The sequence below is a fragment of the Eucalyptus grandis genome, chromosome 11 (assembly GCF_016545825.1).
Source record: "Eucalyptus grandis isolate ANBG69807.140 chromosome 11, ASM1654582v1, whole genome shotgun sequence".
Lineage (NCBI taxonomy): Eukaryota > Viridiplantae > Streptophyta > Magnoliopsida > Myrtales > Myrtaceae > Eucalyptus > Eucalyptus grandis.
Window position 1 is genome coordinate 10,959,255 of NC_052622.1, and position 17,399 is coordinate 10,976,653.

Sequence of the window (17,399 nt, forward strand, 5' to 3'; positions counted from 1 at the left end):
TTGGTGAATTTTCTGTGAAAAGCTACTATGGTCTACAGCCCAACTATCCTTAATGACAATCCTGCACTCTTTGTCTTCTAGTCAGTATGCTTCGAATCTGAATTCTCTCTTCCTTTTGCCATGACCCGGATGTAATGAGAGCAGAAGGGGGCTATGATCCGATCCCACCGCTGGTAACGCCATAACTTCAGCATTTGGAAAGGTAACTTGCCATTCCATTGTACATACAGCTCTATCTAAGCGCTTTTCACCTGTTCTTCTCCTTCTCTATTGTTGGTCCACGTGTACATGCATCATTTACTATCCATGTACATTAAAGAGCAATCATTTAGCATGTCCCGAAAGGCTACAATGAGGTGATAGTCTGCTTCCCTTTTGCCTTCTTTCTCCCAATTATATAGTATGTCATTAAAGTCCCCTATACATATCCATGGAAGTGAATTAGATGCATGAAAGCAGCGAAGTTGTTGCCATAATTGTAATCTCTCCTGGAAATTTGTTGGTGCATGTAGGAACATTATCCTTATAAACTGTCCACTTGTAGGATCCTCACATTCCGTATCAATAAAATGATGCGAGCTGCATTTTACTTTCACTTTAAACTCCTCTCTCCACATTAGTGTTAATCCACCCACAATTCTTATTGGCTATACCAAGAACGACTTGTGGTAATTAAGTCTCATTCTCGCCCTTTCCACTATTGTTTCCTTGTTTTTTGTTTCCATCAAGAACACCACACTAAGTCTTTCAAGAGCCACTAAGGCTCTAAGCTCCTGGAACGCCAGGGGGTTGCCTAGCCCCTGATAGTTCCAGCTCAAAATCTTCATAATGTCACCGGTGGCTTATTAGGGCTAGTCACCAAAGCCCATTATTTCCCTTCTTTCACCAGCTGAACAGGTGTCTCTAGTAACTCCATCTCATCGATTAATAACATACTCGACTCTTCAACCTTCTTCTATTTTTTTACTCTTAGAAGTTTTGATCCCTTCTTGTTACTTCCTTCTGTTTCAAGTAGCCCTGCATCAATAGAATCTAGCAAGTACAGTGGTTGTTTCCCTTTCCCTGTTTTAACTGTTGATTCCCCTCTATCTTCTTCTCTGTGCTCAGTTGATGATGGGTTTTCTGCCCTTTTTTTACTTTGAGCAAGGCCAGCAACTGTCTCTGGTTCTCTGCTACCAACAATCTGAAGAGTAGTTGACTGGATGGGGGTTTCAAGTACATACTCCTCTTCCTCTTGAGTAGAGATAATTTTGCCATAGAAAGCTTCGCAATAAGGACTCATTTCTCGTACCTCCGCTTTGAGCCAAGGCCCATATTTCCCTACCCTATTTTCTACCCATTATGTTTTCTCATAGGGAATTTCTTCACAAAACGAGGCGTAGTGCCCTAGTCTTCCACAGGAATAGCAATAATGAGGGAGGCGTTCATATTTAAACTCCACCCTTATATGTTTTTCTCCGATCTTCACTAGAGCCCCTGTTTTTAAGGGTACCGATAGTGGAAGTTCAACTTTTGCTTTCCCTGTTTTGTTTAGCATATTTCCTCTAGCTTCTAACTGAATTTCCTTCACTTTTCCGACTTTTCCAGCAACATCAGCGTATACTTCTTCTAAAATCCATCCAGGAGGCAGTCCGATAATATGGACCCAAAAATCATAGTGCAAGAAATCATAATAGTGTTCCGGTATATCAAGTGAGCATTGCTTGAGGACCAGCAAGTTGCTTGCAAAAGACCATGGGCCAAATTTTATTATCCGTTCTTTGTCCGCTTCAGTTTCGAATACAAAAGAGAAGAATCCAGGTTCCTTTTGGAAAATTTCCATTGATTCTACTTTCCACGCATTTTTCATCGTGTTGCAAAAAGCATGAAAGTTGACATTCAATTTCGATAGTAATTTACCAAAGAGAGTATGTTTGCATTCAATAATTTTATTCGTTGGGGTTTCCTCCCTAACAGCAACCATGTCATCATCAGACCATAAATGCCCTAAACTCTTGCATAGAGCAGCAATACGAAGTCGGTTTTCCTCCTTACTGTCCATTCTACTTTGATATTGCAGAATCAGAACTTGGTGGGGACATACCTGCTTTGTCTGTTTTCCTGGGTTTTGGTCGAAGGGAGCTCCAGCAACAAGATGGAGGGGATCTCAGTCGCTTTGAAGGATGGAGCATTACGGTTCTCCATTTATCAGTCTATGACTGGGATTTCTGAAGAAACGAAGATGGAGTAGGAGCATCAAGCAGCCCTCCAGCAATCGCGGGCTCTTTGGGGGAATTTTCGTGCTTTAGGGTTTGTATATGGTTTTTCGGGTGTTGTATTTCTAATGGGTATTCTATCTTTAAGGGAGTGGGCGGGATGGGTTCTTCATTTTGGGAGAGATGGAGACTGGAATCGTGGGTTTTTAGGGTTTGGTTTGGCTATCACCTTGGGGGATAGGGAAGAAACTCCATTGAAGGAGAGAAACCTCTACCGAACGAGAGAATGCTGAACCGACTTTGCTATGGCAACTTTGACATGGTGAAATTGATTAAGTGAAATTTTTCTCGGTTCACAGATAGATATTTACTGTCAATAATTATGCCCAACGCTCAACACCTGAAAAGTTCTCTTAGGAAAAAAAGGATCGATCTTCTTGTCATTAGAACCTTCTCTCCCGAAATATAATAAAAATCTTTCGGTCCATATCACAATTGATGCCACCATTTGTTCAACACAATGTCATTTGGTATAAAATTGTGACATCCTGATTTTCCGCTCGATAAAATAGCGGGCTCTCCATCGGACTACGCCGTTCGCATCCTCATCACGACATCACCGAGTCGCCACCGCTACCTCGTCGTCAATAAACTACGTTGATCCAAACATCCTAACCCCAAGAACTTCGAAGGCATTGGCCTTTAAAGAAATAGCTTAGAAAGAAAAAAAAAATTACCAAGACTCTTGAATCTTCTCCAAGGTGCTCCACGTTCCAGCTGGCATGAGTCAACAAGTGCTGCTCAAATAGACCAAGTATGGCGGTGGAGAAAAGAAATAAATAAGAGAGAAAGAGGGAAGCTCTTCCTTGGTCACTGAACCCCCACGCCCACCTTCCGCCCTTCATTTCACCGTCCATCTCAGCCAGCAAAGTGCAGAGAAGCCAGCAACGTAGGGCCTCTCCTCAGCACAAGAATGTTGGGTTTTCTCTCTTTTCGGCCCTTGCGTCATCGCCGCTATCTTGTCTCCGTTCCACCAAGCCGCCACCGCAACTCACAAGGACCCGAGGCAAGTGGATATCCTCCATTCTATCCTATATTGATCGTTGTCGTGTAACAAGAATAGTTTGTAGAAACCCAAGAACATTGTTGAGATTTTCGTTTAATCAAAGTTTCGACTACGTTGTTCGTTTAGTCGGAAGTTCCAACTATGTTACTTAGCTATGTTGTCGAGTTCGAAATAGTCGAACTTTTAGTTAGGTCTATAGAGGCATGGATAGTTGATATTTGGCACATGCGAAGGCCGGAACGGCAGAAATTTTGAAAGAAAATCGGGACAGGCTGAGGGCGGGTTCAGATCTAGCCCGACCCAGAAGCTTGCTAATTTTGTACCGACTTATGTGGTGCAAATTTCATGAGGTGTTCTTCACAAGAGTTGTTCCTTATTGACTGTTCTATGACATACTTTAATTTCATAATTTTTTGATTTCATATGACAAAAAAATATATTGGAAAAACTTCAGGATTCAAAATCTGTTTTTGGGTCGCTAGACCGACCTCTTTATGCTTTTCATTTTCTACAGATTTTTCGGTCCAGAATTTCAAAATATGTTCTTCACAAAAGTTGTAGAGAACATCCCAAGCTACCATATACTAAATTTTCATAATTTTTCGATCTCAATAGGTTGGTGAAATATTTATTTTTTCGTCCTGGAGATTTTGACTGTTCTGAGCCTGGAACTGTATGAACTGAACCGGATTTTAAGTTCTTCACGAAAGATATTTCTTTAGATCTTTTCCACCTCATACTAAAGTTTCATAATTTTTGGAGATCGATTACCTAGACAACAAACATTGACTCTAGAGACGTGGGAGACACCTTATAAGGCTAGTTTAGGCCTAGAATGTGGGACCTTTCCCACGGTTCACTTAATATCTGTATGGATGAGTTTGTATTAGTCTAAGGGATGAAAATGAATGATGATTCATTATATGCATGCTTGAATCCCTGAATGGTAGTGGTGTTAACGTGCTTTTAATTGAATTATGAAATTGTTGCATCGTAGTGTGAATGTGTGATTGATAGTGCCATCAGTCCTTGGGACGACGATGCCCCGAGTTGTAGTAGGGATGCCTGAAGGGGTAACTGGGTTCCTCCAAATGCCTAAGGGGTGTAACATGGTTCCCCCAGATGCCTCACGATACCGGATGAGTGCGAGATGCTCGAGGGTATCAGGGTTCCCCAGAAGATGATGGCAGTATGTACTTGTATTGATTGCAACTTTGGTATTCTTGAATTGAACTATTAGTCATTTGTTAAGGAAATTTATTTCTTATATTGATCAACCGTGTATTCTGAAAGCTTCTCGGATCATTAGAATGTCAATCCCACCTGCCTCCCCGATGATTCGCGACGAGGTGACGATGAACTTCACTTGGGAGGAGGGAACAAGATTTTTTGGAGCTCAAAAGATTTTGAGAACATCAAGGGCCACTGTTAAACGAGACTTGTACAGCTAGGTGGGGAGGGGTGACCGACCTAGAGTCTAGTATAGTTAGTCTAGTGCTGACCTTTTGTACTTCCCCATGGCACCCCACTTGTCATTTGATGTACATGTATGAAGAAATAAAAAATGAAATTGCCCTATTTATAGAAAATCGTGTACCTTGGAATTTTCTGTTGTCCCTTACGCTTCCACATGCTTAAGAAAAAAATTACAATGAAGAAGATATTGGCGATAGTAGTTCATTCTACAGCAGCCGTGATGTACTAGGGTCGTCACAAAAATACACTTCGATTGCTGTTTATTACAAAAATGTTGAACTATGATTAGATGGATTGAATTAACCGAAATTAAAGTACTTTGTACATTAAGTGCCTTTAAATCATTTAGTACAGTAGGATCCACCTACTTTATTTTGTAGTTTCCGTACGTCCATTTTCCTTCCCCAACGGGAGGAAATTGATGTTGTCCAAACTAATTTAGCCATTTTATGCCGCAGGAGAAATAGGTTTGATTATCAAGGAGTGCACACGGTTCCACGACAGATCGTCCGGAGATCCGATCGCATCTCCATCCTGGTACACGCAATGTGCCATCCGGGCAAGGTTATAAGTCATCCGCACAAAAGATTGATTGAAGGTCGAACGGTCGACCATATATTTGTTCATCTTCTTCCATGCTGTGTCGATTTCTTCTTTAACGCACTCGCGAGCCTCTAACTCGGAGATGCCCTTTTCTTGCATGAAACACCGTATTGAATTCGTGGTCTCTCCCCTCTCTAGCTCAGCCTGTTAGGATCATAGGAAGCTATTTAAAAGACTATGAACATGTGGATATTAATTTCACTTGTTTCGCTACGAAAAAGAAGTGCTTGTATAAGGTAAACTGCGACACAAGAAAAATTGGACTAGAGCAAGCCGAAAGGATGCATACCGATGAGGAGGCGATATCATTGGTAAGCCGGAAAATCAAGGACGGCAGCCGCAAGAGATCATGGTAATGTTCTAGCGATTCGAGCTCCTCCTTTCTCATGCTTGGGCTTGCTAAGAAGTAGGCATGAATCAACATGACCGACCCTGATGATGATACCCACCCATTGTTCAAGTACTCTTCAACTCCTGGGATGATCCTGCTGTTACTCCATTTTGCTTCTTGCAAGAAGGCTTTGCACAAGTCATACCACTGCGAAACAGTAGAAACACCAAATTTCGTTCTTTAGGCAGGAAATTCCTAGAACTCGGGTGCATTCGCGGTCGATTAGTACCAGGTCGAGTACCAAAGAGGGCTGTTTACGCGTACCGCTTTGGCTAGATACGGGATGACGTTTTCCCCTTTCTCCTTGAGAGTTTCGTAAGCCATCTCGTTCACGCTGTTGTAGAGAGCTAAGTAGCACAGCTTCATATAGACAGGAAGATCTTCCACAGCATTGAGGTCCCATCTGAAACCACACAAATGACAAGGTGAAGAACTTCCAACTTCTGAAACGCATGAACATTAGTATCTCCAGGTGATATCGAAGAGAGATGGACCTGCGAACGGCGTCTGTGAATAGCTCCAGCTCTTCCAATGTGCCGAAAACATCATACACATCATCGAGGACAAGGATCAGCGCGAACGCTTTTGTCACCGCTTTCCGACAAATACTGAGCGAAGGCTCGTGGGCAATTCCTACTGCCCAAAAGAAGCACTCTATGAGTCTATCCCTCGCAAAGCTCAACCTTTTTGCGAGGCCAGTATTATTCCACCATCTGCAATAACCCAGAGAGTAAAATTTCAGATTATGCGTTGCAATTTTTTCGAATGCGTATCAAGCTTTCGCAAGTCTAATATCCTTATTGTCCATCAATTCCATCATTAATTATAGGATTTATCCTTATGAGTTTGTAGACTAACCCTAACATTTCCTGAAGATCTCTTTGGAGAGTTGATTGCGAAACGTTGAAGTCCGTCAAGGCAAGTTCGAGAATTTGAGGATTCGTGTATCCGCGTCTGCTGTAGGCTTCAATGGAACGTCGAGCCTCTAGCAATGGCATTCTACGGTGCAGAGGCAGTTCCAATTCATGTTTCACTTGGTCTTGAAGATCTTTGTCAACATCGCTATTAAGGTTTTCGAGATGCTTGATGGCGAATGATCTAGCCTTGTGCAAGATGTCTTCTTCTTCGAAGGCCAAATGGGACGCCTCGTATAGACTCAGCACGCCTTGGACATCCCCACCAAGGGTCTTCACAAAACTGCCACTTTCGTCCAAGAAGATCTTAAAAACATCTGATTATTCGTAGCTGAGATTAGTCCATCTGATTAGAGAAAGATACTATGCAGTTGTTCATTAATAAATTCTCTCTTCCCTAACATATATGTTCATGAGAGGATATGGAGAGGTCCTCTGCTGAGAGCTGTCATAGATAATACTACAGAATAATTGTCTGTTTCATATAATCATTTCGAACCCACATACTCGAAAGTTAGCATAACAAAAACTGCAAAAGCATCTTGATCCCACGTTTGAGAATTATCTTCTAATTGGGTTTTGTTCTCATCAGATTTACGATGAAATACCTTGAGAAACTTCATAGCCGTGCTGTCTAAGAAGCCGAAAGCCGAGAGCGGTGCCATGCAGAGACTTCTGTAGGCTCATAAAGACCGCACCCTTAGAGACACATCTGCGAAGAACGTTCGAAATGTCTTCCTCGAAATGATCTCCCAGCCCTAAGCGTTGAATATCATCAACCGTAGCAAATATGGTGAAGGTTTCAGCTTTTTCGTCATTGAGAGCACCTCTCACTTCTTCTTCCAATATTTGTACCTTTTCTTTCTGTTGCTCAACCTACGTTAGAAGAAAGTAAAAATCCACAGCTTAGTTTTTGAACCCTAATAAAAAGCAAAGAAGGAAACATAATTCTTCAAACACATATGTTGGCTCTCCTAAAAAAGTTCTGATACTTCAAAGAAAGAGGAGTGAATCTTCTATCTTAAGATCACTTTTTAAAATGAAATAGCGTCACATGTGTGCAACAAACGTAAAGAGATTAAAAGATACAGGAATTCCATCTTTTTCATGGCATGCTCTAGATTTTGTTTGGGTTATGTTGCTAACTAATCGCAATCTGTAGAGAGGCTCGTGTTTTTCTCCATTCTTGTTTGGAAAAAAATTTCTCCATCCTTGTTTGGAGGAAACCTCCTCTAACCAGTGTTCTGATTAGCGGGGACAAACATGGACATCACTCACGACCTGCAATTCATGCATCGTAAATATGGTTGGAGAAAAATAGGGATGGAAGAAAATATAACCCATTAATAAAAGTGATAAATCTTAGTGATGAGGCCACATGACTTATGATGATATGGAGATCATTAAATAAAATTTCATAGTCATAAACTTATTAGATCAGTGCCTAACATAAAAGTACGATACACAAAAGAGTTTGATCTACAGTTCATCCTAGGATAATTGTCCACTCTAATTCTGACATTTCATTCATGCTTCATCGAGAACATGTGGATAATCAAAATTTCAATGAGAATAATTCTCCCACCGATGCACTGAACTACCCTGTCCACGTGCACTTGATATTGCTCCACACCACTAGTGGCCAATATACGATCCAATTTTTTTTTTCTTTTGAATGAAAGGCGTTGTGATTTGAGCACAAAATTTATAGCGTCCAATCATCCAACTAATCATTATAATTAAGTGGGATCCAAATCGCTGAAATCTTCTCTACTTTGTTCAAAAACTTTAGCATAGATATCTCGAAGAGAGAACAAACGGCTAGGTAGGGTGTGGCTTTTCACCTCGCGGCGAGATTGCCGGCCTTCACCGGCCACGATGGACTGAAGGTAATTGTAAGTCCAGACGGATGGCTGATAATTGGCCGATCGTCGACCTTCTTGAGGATCAGAGATCTGCGTGCTCGCCGAACAACGGACTCGACCGTTGGCCCTCCGAGAGGAAAGCACCGGGAGATGAGGTGTGAACAGAAGACGAAGCGCCATGAACTGCTTGAATCGACCGAACCGAACCGAACCGAGCTAAGCCAACAATATAAAGAGCGAGAGCTCAGGGGTCAGTGCAGGCCCTCGCTAACGTTAACACTCCCATATTTATACTACCATTTTTCCGATTTTCTATGACAGAAGTGTTGGAATATGCCGATAAATTTTTTTGATGGCCTCAGGTGCTTCCAACTTGCCTTTTCGATTTCCAGCGACGTCGCCGTCGTCGTCGTCGCAGCGGATCACATCCTCCCCATCCTATCTTCTTCCTCTCCATCGTTACGCTCGATCACACGTTGCTGGGGCTCGCCTCTCGTCCAATCCTTTGTCAGCGTCTCGCTTGGATCACACGTTTCCGGGCTCGTACCTCGTCCACCCATTGGCGTCGTCGTGTTTTTACTGCAGCACCTGGCCGAAATTTGCTTCGTCCACGTGACGCTGCGTGGTTCATGGGATCGAAGATTTTTTTTGGGAGGGCCTGTAGCGAGGGAATCTCACGCGAGACATGCACTTTAGCGATGATCATTGTTCTTCCGGAGATTGCGCGGCCCCCACCTTCTGGGAAAGGGACTGGCGCTCGAATGTTCAAGAACCGAATCGAAGACTGGGTTCTAGAAAAGCTAGGATCTTGCGGCGTCGTATGGACGGTCCCTTGGCCTGGGCTTGCAGGCCTCGTTAGAGGTTTCGATCCCTTTGAATTCTTTTGGGTTCTTGATGTTCTTGGGCCCATCCGTTTTGCTGGATCGGTAAAGCAATCGGCTTTCCTCATCACTCCCGTGAAAATCTCTTTAACTTGCGTCGCAAATGGAACCTGGTACTAGATAAAGTCCAAACTGAGAATTTTCAGATTTGACTCGGTCGACGTAGGCTATGCAGTATGTACGAAAGACTTTTGTAAACCATTTCAGAAACGTGAGCTCCGGGGAGGAGAGAGTGGGTGGCCTTCGTTTCGCTGCTAAGCGAGGAGGACTGACCGTAACGTTCGTTGGGTTCATAAAGAGTCCATTTTTACGTGAGACGACCGCGGTTTATCGAGGGCCATTGTCTAGGAGCCGATCGCTTTTATAGGTAGGCTCTTGATTTGACTCACCAGCATTCAATCTCCCTCCCCTTTCGGTAATCCAAGCCACCCATCTTGTTATTCGTCGTCGAAACGATCTGTTTGGACAATTACCTTGATTCGTGGGTCGCTTGAAAGTGATTGGAATCCTCGGTTCGAGGGACAGAAACTGCACTCTTGGCGGGATCGGGTGTTTGTGACGACATGACATTGCGCTCCATCTGGTTGATGAAATTCCCAGAGGACTTGCCGCAAATGTTCCCCGTGCTTTGCCTCTGTCAGCACTCGTTTGCATAATTACATTGGCCCCACTCTACGTGATTTGCTCGTGTTCTTTCAGCGATGAGAAAATTTACAGTTCAAAAGTTGTCTGGGGCTACTAGTTACTTGACATGACTAGATTATGGATCTTGGTTTGAATAGCGGTTGCCACTCGGTTCCCCCTTATTTTTGTGTTCTGTCGGTTATGATACTGTCTAATGAATTGTTACATTTCACATTGAAAGAAGATAGAGCAGAAAAAGCCAATGCCTCCCTCTACAGAAGTCCGATTGGCAATCTACTATATCTCACTACTACACAACCGGATATTATGTATGCGACAAGTCTAATATCACGATTTATGCAAAGTCCAAGTCAAATTCACTTTGCAGTTGCCAAGAGAATTCTCATATATTTACGAGGAACTATAGATTACAGCATTTGATATTAGTCAAGTACAAATGTCAAAGCTCATTGGCTACACTGATAGTGACTGGGCTGATACAGTGATGATAGGAGAAGTACTACTGGTTATGCCTTCACACTGGGTTTTAAAATATTCTCATGGACATCCAAAAAACAAGACTCAGTGACACAGTCTACTACAGAAGCTGAATACATTGCAGCTGCTACGACCGCCGCTCAAGCAATATGGCTTCAAAGAATTTTAGAAGACATTGGAGAAGCACAGATGGAATAACTCCAATACTTTGCGACAATAAATCCGCAATTGCTATATTAAAGAATCCAGTATTCCATGAAAGAACCAAACATATTAACATCAAATATCACTTCGTACAAGAAGTGCAAAACAACAATGAGATCTAACTCAAATATTGCAAGACCGAGAATCAAGTAATAGACATATTCACTAAAGCACTATCGAAAGCCAGGTTCGACACATTGTGGGAAATGCTTGGAGTAACACGAAATTAGATCAAGGAGGAGTGTTAAATTATTGATCCAATTTTCTAGAAACTTCAAGATAAATTTGAGAAAATTCAAGAAAAAACCTAAAAGAATCTATGGAATTATCTCTGCAAATGGCAGAGATATTTGCCTTAAAAAAGTCTATTGTTCAAGAAAAAAAATTGTAAAAGAAACTCCTAGAAGATGGCCATAAGTGTGGAGTACTCCTATAAATAGGGAAGGGGGAAGCGCAGTAGACTAGAGCAAAAAGGGAAGCTCCTCCCCTTCCCTTTGTACTACAATAAACAATAAATAAAAGTTCCTTTTTTGTTCCCTTGTATTCCATTGCTGCAAATTATTCTCTTACTCATATTGTTCTTTCCTTTGCTCTCTTGATAGTTCACACATAAAACACACTTGCACACATATTAAACACACGCTTCCGCAAATACCAACAGCAGGATTCAAGCAACCGTTGAGGGCGTGCTGCAGCCACCTGCTCTAGTTCGAGATCCCTCAGTTGGTCATGCTGACTAATTTAGTTGATAATCCCTTGGCAATCGGCCGGGATGACCCTTCCCTCCAGCTATTCCTTCCGACTCGGCCCTCTTCTGCGTCATTGCAGCCTAACGTAAGAGATCAATCTGACCTGTCAAATGCCCTACATACAGAGGATTATTTATCTCTGAGATCTAACAACGGTGATGAAAAGGGAGATGCAAAGAGGGAATCTAATCTTACCTGGTATGCAGAAGAAGCCATTCCAAACAGGAAGCCGGCCAGGAAGCTGCTCCGGTTGAAAGAGGCAGTGTCGTAATCGCTGGGCTCAAAGTCACCGTACTCAGCCTTGCAAAGACTCGCTGAGCTCACGAGGACTAGAATGCATACGAGCACATTCGTAGTGGCCTTAGGAAAAATCTTAGAGGGATACACGTGCTCCTTGGACACTTTATGTGCCTCGATACATTTGAGGCGGTCAACTGAGGATGCTCAGTTTCCTGCTGATGTATCTTCTGGAGTTGGATGTCTGACAAATGTGGTGCTGTCGGATATCTCACTGTTGGAGGAGCAAATATAAGCAAAGACACTATTACGTTTGCATAATGAATAGGCAATGATTCCAACCAATGGTCCAGAACGTGCTGCTATCCATATTAACAACTTGACTAAACCTACCTGTAACAATCTCTAACTTGAAGCTGTGTGACATGGCTTTTTACTTTTGTGTCTAAAGCTTTAAGTTGGGCGGCCAAAGTTTCCATAAACACAGTCCATATGCTGTGGTTTGGGAGCAGCGGACTCCATTTATTGGAGTTTCTTTTGGAATGTTTCAAGCAATTTGTTTGTGACTGGGCCTCCTGGAGGGGATCGACGCCGTGGCCGTCATCTCCAAGAACTAGACCAAGTCGAGGTGGTGCCTGGAGGAGCTCGGCACATCGTCGAGCGCCGGAAGCTGTTGCTCCCGGTGTTCTACAACCTGGACCCCTCGCACGTGTGGAGGCAGGCAGGCCCGTTCGAGCGGGGGTTCCGGAAGCACGAGGCGAGGTACGGAGCGGAGGTGGTCCGCCCGTGGAGGACGGCCATGGAGAAGGCTGGTGGAATCTCCCGCTGGGATTCGCTACTGAAACGACGCAGCTAGGAATTTCGAAGTTGATAAGCGCACCTGCAGCTGCACCGGCACAGGCTTTGCGGAGGTCATCTCGAGCGTCCCAGCTTGCGGCGACGTGTGAAGCTCCGCCTCCAGAAGAATCTTGATGATTTCAAGAAACTTGGAGCGAAATCGCAATGCAGATCTGCCTGTAAATTTGGCTTAACGAATTCGATCAATCCACATATATAATGAACATAGACACACAGAGAGGGAAAATTCGGGGGAAAGTAAAGTCCTCCCATGCGTCAATTAATAACTTTCTTATATATATGATATTACATAGCAAAGAGGAAAATTCTTAAAGGAAATGAGACAAGACGTTAAAAGCAGTTCTTTGAAGAGGCTTCGTCGATGGAGAATTTCATGAGATCTAAAACTAAAACTAATTATGTCTTCATGCAAGTTTACAAATATCTATCAAGTACAATATTGCAAGTAGAAGTGATTTTCTCATATTGAGTTTAATGTTGCAGGGTTGCGACTGTTTGGGCTACATAAAATACTTTGACGCTCATTTTATAAATTTTACTGGAGGTGTAGAAACAATTGAAAACTGTGTTTGTTTGCATGAAGAGGATCATGGGATCCTGTGGAAGCATCAAGACTGGAGAACTGGTTTAGCAGAAGTCCGGAGATCCAGAAGGCTAACAGTGTCTTTCATTTGTACAGTGGCCAACTACGAGTATGGATTTTTCTGGCACTTCTATCAGGCAAGTTATATAATGACTGCCACAAAAAACTTTACAGTGCTCGATTTTAACAGCTCTGATGATATTGATGTGTTTGTTTCCTTGGATCACCACTTGCTTTATTTTAAGTTACATGGTGTCAAAGGGTGTGTCATTCATCTTGTCAATGACTTTAATTTGACATGATTTTCATTTTATTTGTTGTTGCAGGATGGGAAAATTGAAGCGGAGGTTAAACTTACCGGTATTCTCAGTCTCGGGGCATTGTAGCCTGGAGAAACTGGAAAATACGGCACCACCATTGCACCTGGGCTCTATGCCCCAGTTCATCAACATTTCTTTGTGGCTCGGATGGACATGGCTGTTGATTGTAAGCCTGGTGAAACCTTCAATCTGGTAGTTTATAAGCTTGAAACTTTTTGTGATCCTTTACTTTTCCCTGGCAATAATTGGCTTTATTTTTCTTGATTGTTTGCCGCCTTCTTTTGGAATTTCTGAACCATATCACCATTCTGTGATGGTTCTTACATTTTCTGCTTTGAATGTTAAAGCAAAATCTTTTCTTTTAATCATAAATGCATTTGTTCAGATAACTGCATGCTTGTCGTATGATAATCCTGCAGTGTTATCTCTAATCTGCAAACCATGCATGTTTGTGCAGGCATAAGGCATATCGAAAGTCAACTGGGACGGTTTCATGCAGCCATGGTGAACTTGCAGACCCAGTGGCTGCAGCGGAGGAAATAGCTTTCTGTAGAGCATGCGCTCGGTTTGGCTTAGGCCTGTATCTTTATCATGAAGAGTAGACGCTGTATGGAATCAACCTATAGACCAAGGGACAGAAATGGTGTGGATTGGGTACAAGATGCTGCTAGATGGATTTTGTTGGATTATAGTCCACAGTTCTAAAAGATTAAACTATTTGATGAAGGCGATTTTGATTTTGACCCGGTACTAAGCATGAGAGACACATAATAAGCAAGGCAAATAAGGGGCAAATAAGGGGCCTTGGGACCTATTGATCTATTACTTTATGAGTTTCGTGGAAGCCCCTCATGGCCTAAGTCCGTTTACTCCTTGATGGGATATTGACTCTGATTGCGCTCATTTTTTGGCGCCCGTTGGTCTCTTTATGTTGGGTATTTCGTCTCATAGCGATCTTTTCCCAGTTAGACATCTCTAAAAATTATGCTCCTTTAAACATAGCTATTAAGCATAGCTATGTTTTTGGTTTGTTTGTTAGCTGTACTATTGTGGGAGTACTTTTTCTAAACTTCCAAACTTTGTCGATATAATCCAAAAAAATTTGCACGAGATTCCAATGAGTTCTTCCAGCCAATCAATAGAATTAAAAAGTTTAAAATTGAAGTGCAATGAGTTTAGTTTAGGACTGATTGAGCAGTTTTCTCAAGATACGTGCTTCTCTTGTTCCGTTTCTTCCCACATATACTGCTCAAAATTGCCTAAGGGCATTGGGTGGCCATGAGTCTTGTATTTGCCAGCTCGTTCTTATGGCAGTGCTCCTTCAGAAAAAGTCCAAAAGAGTTTTCGCCCAGCAACCATACTTCTCTATATATTATATCCTTGAGCCTTACAGGTCTGCCCCTATCATCGTGCTTTCTTTTTGGGATGGTTACCATCGTTTGTACACGAAGTCAAACTGACCCTTAAATATTTTTAAGAATCACTGCCTTGGTAAGCTAATGAAGATGCGAGTATTTCTGGCCATTAGCCATAAATGCTGACCAGCGACTACTAATAGCTAACCACTTGAACGGCTGTCTTTTCATTAGCATAAGTATTGATAAGTAATTGCATTGAGATGTTCTATCTAAACCTTGACATCTCTCGTCGAGGTAAATCTATCGGTGAGCTTGTTCGCGCATCCTTATTTCCCTCGGGACATCTCTCTTATGATTGGTAAGCTTGTTCAGGCATCCTCGTTTCCTTAGACGTCTCTTGTGTGCGCTCGTGTGATTTCGTAGCCATTAATCTCCCTGTGTGATTTCGTAGCCATTAATCTCCCTCTTCTTCGCCGAATCAGGTAAATACAGTGGAGCTCGAATGAGGTAAATACAGTCGAGCTTGTTCGATCATCGGGATTTAGGATTTAGGAACTGCTTGTCTCGTATGTGTTGTTGAAGAAATCTTTCTTATTTGTTTTGAAGTTAACCAAACATTTCCATCAGTCTAGTCTGAAAACATACAGACTCTTATGTTAAAGTCGGAAGATGTTCAAACCCAAGACTTAAAGTCTGCCCTCATTGACAGTTCCTAAACCGACGAAGAAGTCTTATTTAGATGCAAGTATTTTTTAAGGAGTTGATTTGTTTGGTTGGAGATCATCTCTGGAGATAGTATCTTAAGATATATTATTCGTATTGCAAATAATTCGAGTAATTTAGATCCGTTGATTGGCGAAGTACACTTGGAAAGTTCTACTTGTGGAAACCTAGATCCTAATTGTATGGGCAAACAGGATTTGTGGTCTATCTTCATTTTCCTTAAGTAACTTGAGATCTCCCTAATTGATTTTGTCCAACGGGTAGATTGGAAGAACTCTTTTGAAATGTGCCAACAGGTATGAAGGCATAGAGGAGTATATAAGGAAGACTCTCTAGTTATTCGAGAGAGTGCGAGATAGAAGAATTTCAAAGTCCGAAGCTCCTTGTTCTTTGCCAGTTTATTTGTTGAGCGTAAATTTGCATTCAAAATAGTGTCTAAATACTTGTGAGACCTTGTTCTTTGCCAGTTCATTTGTTGAGCGTAAATTTGCATTCAAAAGAGTGTCTAAATACTTGTGAGACCTTAAAGAAGTGTAGCAAAGTCTTTACACTGTGGAATCAAGGACGTGTGATTATAACATCTTTTTTTATTCTTAGTGAAATTCAGCCAATGGGTTGTCGATGCGGGAGAGTGAACGTAGGCTTGATTTAAGCCAAACCACTATAAACTTCGTGTTCCAATTCTCTTTCCCTTATCTCTTTATTTAATTCACAGCCTAATTTATTACTGCAAATCTTCTATATCTTAACTCTTCAATTTTTCTTAAAAATCAAGTTAAGTTGTTAAGTTTTGTAAAACTTCTTTTTACACCAATTCACCCCCATCTAGGTGCGTACTAGCACTATCAGGTGCGACCTAAGCCATGATTTTAGAGAAGTGTTTGTTTCTGACCTCGTCGGCTTTGTGGAATGGGATTATGGTATTAGGGAGGAGGATTAGTGTGTTTAAGTGGTCTTTGTCTCCATGTCTCCCTGTTTTGCACACATCATCAGTTCATGATTCATTTAGCAACTCCTTTCATTAGGCTTCAATAGGCTTCTGTGAATTCAACGCCTAATAGAGCCCCACATTATGCATTAGCATTTTCCTTTTACTTTTAGGGACATTTTTTTTACGGTAATGCTGTATTGTGCTGGAACTACTAATATCTTTCAAAAGCTACATTTCTCATTTTTATTTATAAGAATGATTCCGGTATTGGTATTGCTTATGCATGCTGCACCTAATTTTGAGTTGTTGTGCCATTAATCTTCCAATGTGATTTCGTAGCCATTAATCTCCCTGTTCTCCCTGAATCAGGTAAATATAGTGTAGCTTGAATGAGGTAAATACAGTCGAGCTTGTTCGATCATCGGGATTTACGATTTAGGAACTGTTTGTCTCGTAGGTGCGACCTAGCCATGATTTTAGAAAAATGTTTGTTTCTGACCTCGTCGGTTTTGTCGAATGGGATTATGATATTATAGAGGAGGATTAGTGTGTTTAAGTGGCTTTTGTCTCCCTGTCTCACTGTTTTGCACGCATCATCAGTTCATTATTGATTTAGCAACTCCTTTCATTAGGCTTCATTAGGCTTTCTGTGAATTCAACGCCTAATAGAACTCCATACTATGCATTAGCATTTTACTTTTACTTTTGGGGACATTTTTTTACTGTAAACCTGTATTGTGCCGGAACTAGAAATATCTTTGACAAGCTACATTTCTCATTTCTATTTATAAGAATGATTCTGGTATTAGTATTGCTTATGCACACTGCACCTAATTTTGAGCTGTTGTACTTGGGTACTGGGTACACAAGTGATTGCAATGCAAATCATAAGATACATTCCTTGCTTGCATATGCAGGGAGTA

At 41.8% G+C, this 17,399-nt stretch overlaps 1 protein-coding gene across 1 annotated transcript; it reads right to left on the reverse strand.

The window, feature by feature from the left end:
• Window positions 1–4,859: 4,859 nt before the first annotated feature.
• LOC104424822 (isoprene synthase, chloroplastic) lies at window positions 4,860–8,777 on the reverse strand. The gene is made up of 7 exons (XM_010037321.3): window positions 8,490–8,777; window positions 7,254–7,521; window positions 6,590–6,962; window positions 6,226–6,444; window positions 5,996–6,134; window positions 5,630–5,878; window positions 4,860–5,484 (listed from the first exon to the last, which is right to left on the reverse strand). Exons 1-7 carry the CDS (start codon window positions 8,688–8,690, stop codon window positions 5,185–5,187), a joined length of 1,749 nt encoding a protein of 582 aa, XP_010035623.1. The 5' UTR covers window positions 8,691–8,777; the 3' UTR covers window positions 4,860–5,184.
• Between the last annotated feature and the right edge of the window lie 8,622 nt (window positions 8,778–17,399).

Coding starts and splice junctions, on each gene's coding strand:
- LOC104424822 (XM_010037321.3), bottom strand. CDS start 8,690: ATGGCGCTTCGTCTTCTGTTCACACCTCATCTCCCGGTGCTTTCCTCT. Junction 6,445..6,589: donor GATCTTCAGGAAATGTTAGG/GTTAGTCTACAA, acceptor GGGTTATTGCAG/ATGGTGGAATAATACTGGCC. Junction 5,879..5,995: donor TCCCGTATCTAGCCAAAGCG/GTACGCGTAAAC, acceptor ACTGTTTCGCAG/TGGTATGACTTGTGCAAAGC.